The sequence below is a fragment of the Leptosomus discolor genome, chromosome 6 (assembly GCF_034619465.1).
Source record: "Leptosomus discolor isolate bLepDis1 chromosome 6, bLepDis1.hap2, whole genome shotgun sequence".
NCBI lineage: Eukaryota > Metazoa > Chordata > Aves > Leptosomiformes > Leptosomidae > Leptosomus > Leptosomus discolor.
The window spans coordinates 25,007,065-25,016,772 of record NC_141396.1 but is presented as its reverse complement, the minus strand read 5'-3'; the positions used below and the strand labels follow the sequence as shown (position 1 = coordinate 25,016,772).

Below are 9,708 nucleotides of genomic sequence, written 5' to 3'. Positions count from 1 at the left end.
AATCTAATTTCAAGTCCCTACAGCCAACATTAGTATAGTCCCCTTACAAACCACCACATAAGAGATCACAGTGTGACCCTTGCTTACATGTTACGGACTTGGAGTGTTGGTTTGGGGTTTTTGGGGGTATTTTGTTATTTTTTTTTTTTTAAACAACCAAAACTCATCTGCTTATGGTACTTTCATCTTTTAGTGTAGTAAATGAGCAACTTAAATTAAGAACTAGTATCTTTTCATACTTGTTAGAAGAACATACACTCTGTGTATTTATATATATAAACAAATATACTGTGTATATATATCCAGAGATATTCACTGTATTGTTGACACCAGATTGCTAAAACATATATCAATATAAGCACTATTTCCAAATACTCACTATTATTACTTTTTCTGAAGAAGTTACTACATGCATTTTCCCCATCCATTTATGGGACAGTAAGATATATGAAGATGACTGTTCTGTTTTTCCAATGTTAAAGAGCTGCTCATAAAAAGCATTCACAGGTTTGGGTATAAAGCAATTAAAACCACACAAAAGTTGTTTTGTGGCTTTAAACTCACTAAAGCTAAATTAACTTTACTTTCAGTGGATGTAACATTTGCTTTAATTCAGTTGCTTAAACACAAAAGGTGAAACTTCCAAGTGCTAGAACAACCATATAGACAACTGATAGACTAGACTAAATAAGCTCTCATTAAAATAAAAAAATAACATCATCACTGCATAGCCACAAGGCAGACTTTCATTTTTGGCAATCTGTATGCAGATCATTTATACTGTCAATTATACCTTAAGACTTGTCATTTAACAGTTAAAAGACCCTTTTAGCAAGAAACTATACTGCTTTCTTCATTACGACACAGTACTCCTCAATCTTTAAGTATACACAGAGTTTGTTTTGAAAATTACATTTATGACTGTTTCAAAAGAAACTCTTCATAAAGTTCTAATTTTTTAGTCAGTAAATGTAAAGACTGGCATGTCAGGTAACGGAGATTATTTGGACCTGTAAAGGGTATATTATATTCAGTACAAGCACATACTTGAGGTTAAAGTTACGTAAACATTCACATAGAACCATACTAAGGGTATCAGCATTCTGGTTTATATATAGCCTTTACCAGTCCCTGCATGGTTTTCTATTTAGCAACAACAAAACAGAACACACCCCTGTGAAGTACGGGAACCCCATTTTATGGCTAAGAATCTAAGAAACAAGACAAGGAGGAGGAGATCACAGAGCGAAAAATGTTACTTTACATCCCCACCACGTAGGCTTGCAGGATCTTAGTCATAATGCTTCACAAAAATCTGAATTGACCCACACGCTCTTCAGCCAATCAACCTTTTCAGTATAGTAGGTTTTGAAAAGGGCCAGCAGTACTCATTGGGAACAGTACCATTAACATTGCATTCAAAAAAAGAAAACATCGGAAACCAGATCCTTGCTCTCCTACTCTGCTGATATGCTCTAGTATTAGCTAACGTATGGTAATACAAAAAGAGTCTTGTAGTGATGTAAAAGGCAATGAAGACATCTATAGAATAATGTTCATGTGCAGCCAAAATGAAGAAGATTCCAAAGAGATTCAGGACCCAGGACAAGGTGTGCAAGAAGTTCCAGCTCCTTGGTGTATCTAGGAGAAAACAGAAAGTGACTAACCTTGAATGTCTCAAAAATCTGGATCATTACAAAACCCAGGCCTAGGCATTGCAAGTTTTTATACAGATTTTTCATCCAAAAATGTGATGAAGTTACTGTCTTCATCTGGAAATATTTGTTTACATCTACACGTCCAATAAATTCAGTGAAAACAACCACACAAGTTATAAATGTCTATCATTTCATGACTTCATTTACAAACACAGCTATTATGCATTTCTGGATTAACAGAGCTTCCTAAAATGCTTTAGGACCATGCAAAGCAGAATTCTTTGTTCAGCCAACTTCTTTTAATGAAAATCATGCCTTATGTAATAAGAGGAAAAATGTCATAAATTACTCTGTTATTGCAGTCATTCCATCACAGGTGAACTCAAACTAATTATCTTAGCTTGCTACATAATGTACCAAATCACACTTTGTATTTACAGAAGAGCACTATTGTTTCATATATACCCACTCATGAGGTTTGGTATTCTGGTTTTATGGATTATACTAAACATACAGCCACCTAGCCACGTATTTTGCCTGACAACGGTGAGTAGCAGATACTAGAGAAGTATATAGGAACAGACAATCGTAAGTATTGTCCCAGTAGCAAGCTAGAAAGTCTTTCTCATTTTCTTGGCTCATGTGTTCTTTCAAATGTGCCTCACTTCATCCTTCCATTAATCTAGGTGGTGCTGTTCCTTTCCTGTCTGCAGTGAACTGTCAGAAACCTGAGAAAGAACACAGCAATCTGCGTTTATGTTTGTTTGCTTAAATGTTACACTCTGAACTTCTTGAGGAGGTCAAGCAGCAGATATTCTTAACACTTAAAGACATTTAAGTATTTACACTCTTGCACCCTTGGTTGACAGCAAGCAGTACACATTCTTAGCACTTAAGGACATTTAAGTATCGAAACTCTATACTTACATTCTGTGACAAAGAAGTTGAGCATGGTCAGGACGACAGTGTGGCCACTGAACATATAATCGCCGCACGTATGTACTCCCGTCAGAGTCATTCCAAAGCCACTCCATATTGCAAACGCCCGCTGGAGTTTTGCCCAAACATTGCCATACAACTAAAAGACAATGACATTAACCTTTAGTAAGTGCCAACCCCACTGCCCAAACAGTATATGCTTGAAGACAGCTGTATAGCACTACGTATGTTTAATACCATTTATCATGTTTTTACTAAAACACAGGTTAGCAGATCTTTGGATTTTACTGTGGCAGTGAGTTGCATTAGTAACTACAATTACTAGTTGTTTTCATCATACCTCTGATGAATACTGGAATTTAGAGCAAGTATTTTGTTGCAAGTGATTTACATACAGAGTCTGCCACCTTTTTTTGAATATATTCAACCTCCGAATGTGTCATTGTCAAGCTTCCAACATATTCGGCTCAAACTTCTTCTAACTAGAAAAAGTTATGATAAAACCATAAAATCCCACCTTTGATGGAATATCCCTTATCAGGAGTGAAATAGTAATAGGTGGCTTGGTTTTTTTTCAGAACCATACATTCAACAAGACAAAGCAGCAATTACTCTGCTTTCAGCCTTTCTTCATGAAGTCGGTATGTTAAGTACACATGCCTCTGATGTATTCTCTCTGGTTTACATTGTGAACACCCTTCCCCAAGTAACTGTCTCCTCTTCAAAGTGGCAAGTGCTTCTAGGATCCCTACGGATGCTTGCTCATATAATGGCAATTAATGAAGGCACATGGAAGGGAACAGGAGAGAAAAAACGCTGTTCTTACAAACACACATCTAACATTATGGCCACACAATCTTAATCATATCTTCAATAAAATTTAAAACAAAAAGGAAATAAGAAAAATAATTGCAAGCATTTTAAGTTTTTACCTTTCCAGTACACTGCAAGTGCTGGCCTGGCACAGAGAGTGAGGTAACAAACATTGTAATGCAACGTAGTAAGAATACTGTCCCCATGAGGCTGCATAGCCTTCGCAGAAGTATAGATCTGGGAAAAGTACATAGGAACTGATTGCAAGAATCCTAATATACTGTATTTTTAAACCACGAAAGTTATAAAAACATTTCCCCGCACCCCAGCTTAATCCCATTAAGTCCCTTCATCATTGCTGCAAGTTTCATAGTGGAAAAAAAAAAATTAAAAAATTAAGTAGTACTGTAAAGGTACGGTTTCATATGACAGGGTCAGACACTGTAGCAAGCTTGATATAAATATAAATACCAAAAGGTACAGCTCCACTCCTCTGCAGCTACACTTGTACGAGCTTTGGCACTCATACCTTCTGTTGGCAAACTGATAAAAATCAACAAATTGGTAAAAATTTAACTTAAAATATGCACGGACACAAAAGGGTTTTCTACCCTTCAGTTATAGCAGGCTGCTAGGCTGGCTCAGTCATCCTGTGGAATTTCAGTCTTGTAGGATTTTTCTTACATACAAAATTGTTGTAGTATGAGAGTATACACTGACAACTCTGAAATATATATGTTCTGAAGGAAATTACATACAAATCTGGTAGAAAAGTAAATTCAGATTACTCCTTTGTAAGATTCACAAGTCGCCGTTCTTGATTAAATCCTCCCTAATGCATTTTGCTACATATTAGAAGCTTACAAGATTCTTATTGATGGAAAGTCTTAAACAATCATCACAAAAAATTGTTACAGTTCTTTCTCTGAATCAAAAGTACAAGTTAATTGGAATTTTATATACTGTACCTGTGTTTGTGAAGCAGAAGAACCAACAGCCAGATGTAGCAAAGAATTACGCCACATACTTCAGTCATAGCAAAAGCCCATGGTATCCTAGGGACACTAAAAAAAAAAGGATGAAGCAAGAAAGTTAACTTAAAATAAAGAGTCTTAATTTTTCTTTCTAGTCCCAGTATTGAGAATAAAGGCATATAAAGTTCTAACTATAAAACTAACTTGCATTAATTTAAACAACAACAAAAAATTATTTTGTTAGACTGAAAGAAATAGTATCTGAATTAATTTTAATTATATAATCTTGTTTCAAATAATATATTTCCAGCAGACATTTACACAAAATTCATTAAATCAAAGAAAATCTCTAGTATGCTCTCTTAATTTACACATGTGATTTACTAATAAGATGTGTTCTTCTACCATTGTTTCCCAACAATCTTTTTCATTCTGACACAAACTTCCATCATGTCAATTATACTGCTTATGCTTATAAGAATGCCATGTCAACACAACTAAGGAAATGCTGCAAAGCCTAAAATCCTAAATACTTGTAATGAAGCAGAACTGCACAGAAAAGTGTTAGAAAAAATAAAAATTGTTTTCAAAGTTAGATTTCAGTGATAATCACTACATGCAAACCTTTTAGCCTCGCTTGTCAAAATATTTAAGACTTTCTTGCACACATATGGCACCAGTAACAATTTCCACTCAACAATTTCACCAAAATACAGATCAACGGATTTCAAGAGAGGCTGCTCCTCAGTTTTGTGTTCCCCCAATACAAAGGGGTAGCAAACCACTGCTCAAATACTAGTTTTGTAATAATCCCCTTGCACTGTTTTGTGAGCTGCTGCTTTCTGACCTCCCCCATCCTCCTGCCCGTGGTAGCGTCCTGGCAACAAAATCCAGTGATGCCATAGCTCCCAGTCTCTCTCCCCTCTTCCACTCTCCTGGATGTGGTCCATCCTTGCTGAGTTATACCTATATTTATGGGGCATTCTGCACACTTACTCGAAAGATTAGGCTCCTGCTGACTTCATGAAAACAATTAACAAACATGGAAATTACTGGCAGGAATAAGGAGATCACAAAGACTAAACTCTCCAACAGTTTATCTTGTCTTTTAAAACTCTCTAGGCAGTAAGTTCTCTGTGGTGCAAGTGCACTTCCTCAAAGGAAGCATTCATCCCCTACTAAATCTGTAGTCAATAACTAGAATTTTATCTTTCCTAGTGTGTCTCTCTTCTGCCTGAAATGGAATATTTTCTTTAAAAAATGAGCAGGTACTGCATAAGTCACAAAAGCGCTTTAGTACAGATACTCTAGAGTTAAAAAAGATGCTGGTCTATTCAGTCTACTTCAGTTTCCCTAAACCAACTGCAACAAGTTGACAGCGGGGAGGCAGCAAAAATACAGAATCAATGCTAATCCCTTTTGACTTCCTTGCTCACTAGCAGACCACAATATTCCTTCAAAAGTTTTTCTATATCAAGACATGTTAAGCTTCATAGCAGCATCTGGATTTCAGAAAAAGCATATGGCTGTTTATCTATGCCAGCTGACCATCACCCTTTTTTACTAGAATCAAAGGATGGACAAATTAATTCCTATGTTGGGATTAGCTAAAGATATAGAACTAAATACAAACTGGGTAGAACAACAGCTCAACTTATTTTCCCCTGAGAAGGCTAAATCTCTGCATCCAACTGATGCGTGTTTCAATCTTAGGAGAAGGGTTGACTACAGTCTAATTACTATTTTGCAGAAGCATCTTCAAGAGCATATGAAACTTGGAGAATGAAGAAAAGACAGCCAATACTTTAACCATCAAGTTACTATTCTATTTTAAAAGAAAATTTCTTACCTATCTAGAAATATGTCTGGTAGAGGTGGATATGTTTGCATGTCAGGTACTCGCTCATGTACTATAACCATAACAAATGATGTAAAGCCAAACACTATGAAGACATACACACAACTTAAAACAGTCTTCCAATACTCTGGGTCCAGCCTTCGCATAGAGTGTTTGTTTTTGCCATTTGCATATTGATACTGATCACCATTCAAGTCAGTAATTGGTCCATCATAGTCCCGAGGTACTTCACCATTACAAAACCAATCTGTACCCTGTAGTGAACCAACACTTGGGCATGCTGTGCTGACATGACTGTCACTGTTGTAACCCAGCTCTTCTAGGACATCAACATGTTGCTTCTGTAGTTTGCGTATGGACAACATTAGCCTTTTGATATCCCCCAGGACTTTGATTTCCAAAGGAGGAGATCGTAAATCATACTCAGTAAGTGTCAGCAGTGTAATTCCATCTAGCCTGTGTCTATTGCACAAAACATCCACATATTCACAGAAGCCTTCTTCCTTCAGCCACTTGGCCACGTTCTTGGTAGTCCAACGTCGAATGCAGAGCTGGTTATTGCCTGCCATCATCCTTCTCTATCCACCAATGAAATTGACCTGTTACATATTGGAGAAAGAGACAAGACCTGAATATTTAAGGAAGATTACAGAAATGCTAGTGTATTTTGTGCAATTTTAGAAGCTTAATTAGACAAAGGCTTCTTATATAAAAGCCAACTAAAAGACAGACATATAATTAAGTAATATAAAAATGCTTTTAAAACATAATTTAATTTTGTATGAATAAAAAAATCTCACTTGTTCCTAAATAGAAATGTAAAGCTACCAAACAGCGGAATATTTCCTAGATGCATCCAGTCTACTTTTACGCTTTTGTTAAAAGAATAAATAAATCCGAGTTTGTTAATTATGCTAGGCAATGAAAGACAAAGATTACTCTGTTCAAATACCAGCTTAATCATTAGTCTTTTCCACTGTTTGCAGTTCATAAACTAAGCAAGAAAGTATAGCAGCAACCATGTAAAACCGAATTAAAGCTAAAATAATGTATTATCGGTCCAATATTCCACTGTTTTAAATATATACTGAAGCTTTGGTGGCATGACATTTCCCCCTCACCTCTCCCAAGTAAATCTAAGACTAGGTATCTGAAATAATATTGACATGAGGCATCTTAGTTGTATGTTGATGGTGCGGCCATCATATTTCTATCTTTGCTTGATCCCAGTAATTAAGATAGATGCTTATTATATTACGAGCCTTTAAAATATTCAGCTTTCAAAATGACATTTTGAAGAGAAACAAAGACATTTCAGCATTTTAGTCACATGGAGGTGACATGTCACCAGAACAACTTAGAACAACAAACAGAAAAAAACCCACAGAATGTTACATGGAATAGATGAAAAAACTTTGCAAGGCTACTAGTGATGTGAAAGTAATAAAAAGCTTATCCAATATTTAAGAACTGCACCATTACGGAATGAATTTGTGCATAATTTATATTTGGTGGCTTATGTACAGCTACCATCTAAGAAACAGCTACAGCTTTACAGCTCTCTTGTACTCAAGATACCAGTCTAACTAACTAGGACGCCAACCAAATCTCAGAAAATACAAGCTGGTACAATACATTAGTGCCACATACATCATTCAACTGTCTTCAGAATGAAAGCAAGGAAACAGTCTATTTAATCTACTATTTAGTTTCTGTTTATAGTAAACAGGTATTCAAACCCACCACGAATATTCCACAGTTTCTACATCTTTTTCAGAGGCACAGCTTTTCCAAAACCAGAAGCTCTTTCCTTCTCACTTCTCTTTTTAAAAGACGTCCTGTACCTACTGTTAGAATTAGCTCTTATCACAATTATTGGATGCAATTTTTTCTTCCAGCTTGTATCTAATAGGACCACACACTATTTTATTCTATATCAGAGAAGATTCAATTTGTCCAAAGAGTTTTCCTAGCAGTGGAAAAGAAATAAAATAGTTTAGAAGAAAAATGAGCGCACAAATCAAAACTGTCCTTCTAAAAGAAGAGAGTGATACTTCTGAAGATACTCTCTCTGGAGTTATGTATTAACAATATGTACTTAATGTGTAGCTTTAATTTCTCAAAACTCCATATACAGTCAATATGTATAAATAAGCTTTAATACCTTGATTTAAATAGTTACCAAAACACTCATAAACCACTACTAGAATCTCTGCATTTACTATACTCTTCCTTCTCCATATAAAAGGGTATTTCCTCATTTCTGTTATCTTACCACTTTTAGTCTTGCCCAAAACAACTACTTTGCTCACACACTTATTAACAAAAGAAATTATGACATTAATTGTAATTAATGATCAGCTAATTGACCTTTTCTGTACTACATATTTTTATCTTACTCCAGTAAAACAAACAAACAAACTTGAGTTGCTTATCTGGACTTCCAGCTTTCCTTACTCAGAAATAGAGATGAAATACTGAAAAAAAAAAAAACTTGTTAATCACAGTGGTTTTTAATAACACATCACAAGTTTCCTAAAAGCAGTGAATTTAGACTCACCAAAAACACACTCAACTTACTGATTTGTCTTCTAACCAAATCAACTTCTGAGGGCAAAGGCAGGAAGCTCTCCCTAACCTACAAGAATTCTGCTCATTTGTCACAAGTCAAGTAGCCTAACATCAGTCTAGTGTTTCTTTATCTGGCATTACAGGAATACCAAAAAAAAATTAACCCTTTCCAAACATGCAATAAAAGTAACCTTACATCACTGAGTAAGCACACCCATCAAAGGTCACTACTGAATGGGCTGGACCTGGGAGAAAGTCTACATTAACCATAAGATACACCTGATAGAACCTGCTCCTGTTTTTAAATGCTGTCGAAGACAAGACATTTAACCAACTGGAAAAGATGAAGAAATCAACACAAGAAACAAGTGCTTACACAAAACACAAACTTAAGCCATTCCACGCAGCTGGTAGCTAATTGTCTCCACAGCAACAGTTAAGTTCAGTTTTGACGATAAGGCAATTTATTTAAACTCAGAAACTGCCTTCTCCTTCAGACTACTCATTTAGTGCCACTTTTGTAGTTTAAAGGGTAAAAAGCACTTTCCCTAGTAATCTTAGAACAGATCTCTTTGCCCAACTGCTCCTGTCCATTTCTGAAGAATGCTACATAACACTTCCAACATTACCAGTCCGCAACGCAAGACTAATGTAGCAGAAGAGACCAAGTCACCTAGATAACTGTACTTGTCTTCTAAAAGGACACAGCACTGGCAACTACTTTGCCTTCTATATTACTTGTTTTATTGCTGAAACCAAATAACGGATAACATTATTTAGTGATGAATATCACGCATGAGTAACGCAGAGCAAGCAGACTTCAGTGTTAGAGGGCAAAATATACTTTTTGCCTGACATCAGCAATGTCTGTAGCTTGATCACTTTTCTGCTACTG

At 35.9% G+C, this 9,708-nt stretch overlaps 1 protein-coding gene across 1 annotated transcript; it reads right to left on the bottom strand.

Moving 5' to 3' along the window:
• Positions 1-301: 301 nt before the first annotated feature.
• SAMD8 (sterile alpha motif domain containing 8) lies at positions 302-8,275 on the bottom strand. The gene is made up of 6 exons (XM_009957904.2): positions 7,986-8,275; positions 6,234-6,841; positions 4,379-4,474; positions 3,530-3,647; positions 2,586-2,736; positions 302-1,641 (listed from the first exon to the last, which is right to left on the bottom strand). Exons 2-6 carry the CDS (start codon positions 6,812-6,814, stop codon positions 1,337-1,339), a joined length of 1,251 nt encoding a protein of 416 aa, XP_009956206.1. The 5' UTR covers positions 6,815-6,841; positions 7,986-8,275; the 3' UTR covers positions 302-1,336.
• Between the last annotated feature and the right edge of the window lie 1,433 nt (positions 8,276-9,708).

What these genes read in the sequence shown, in the direction of transcription:
- SAMD8 (XM_009957904.2), bottom strand. Translation starts at nt 6,814, where the DNA reads ATGATGGCAGGCAATAACCAGCTCTGCATTCGACGTTGGACTACCAAG. An exon ending in CCAGACATATTTCTAGATAG is followed by an intron (nt 4,475 to 6,233) that starts GTAAGAAATTTT and finishes TTTTTTTTTTAG; the next exon opens with TGTCCCTAGGATACCATGGG. An exon ending in CAACTTCTTTGTCACAGAAT is followed by an intron (nt 1,642 to 2,585) that starts GTAAGTATAGAG and finishes GTTTTCTCCTAG; the next exon opens with ATACACCAAGGAGCTGGAAC.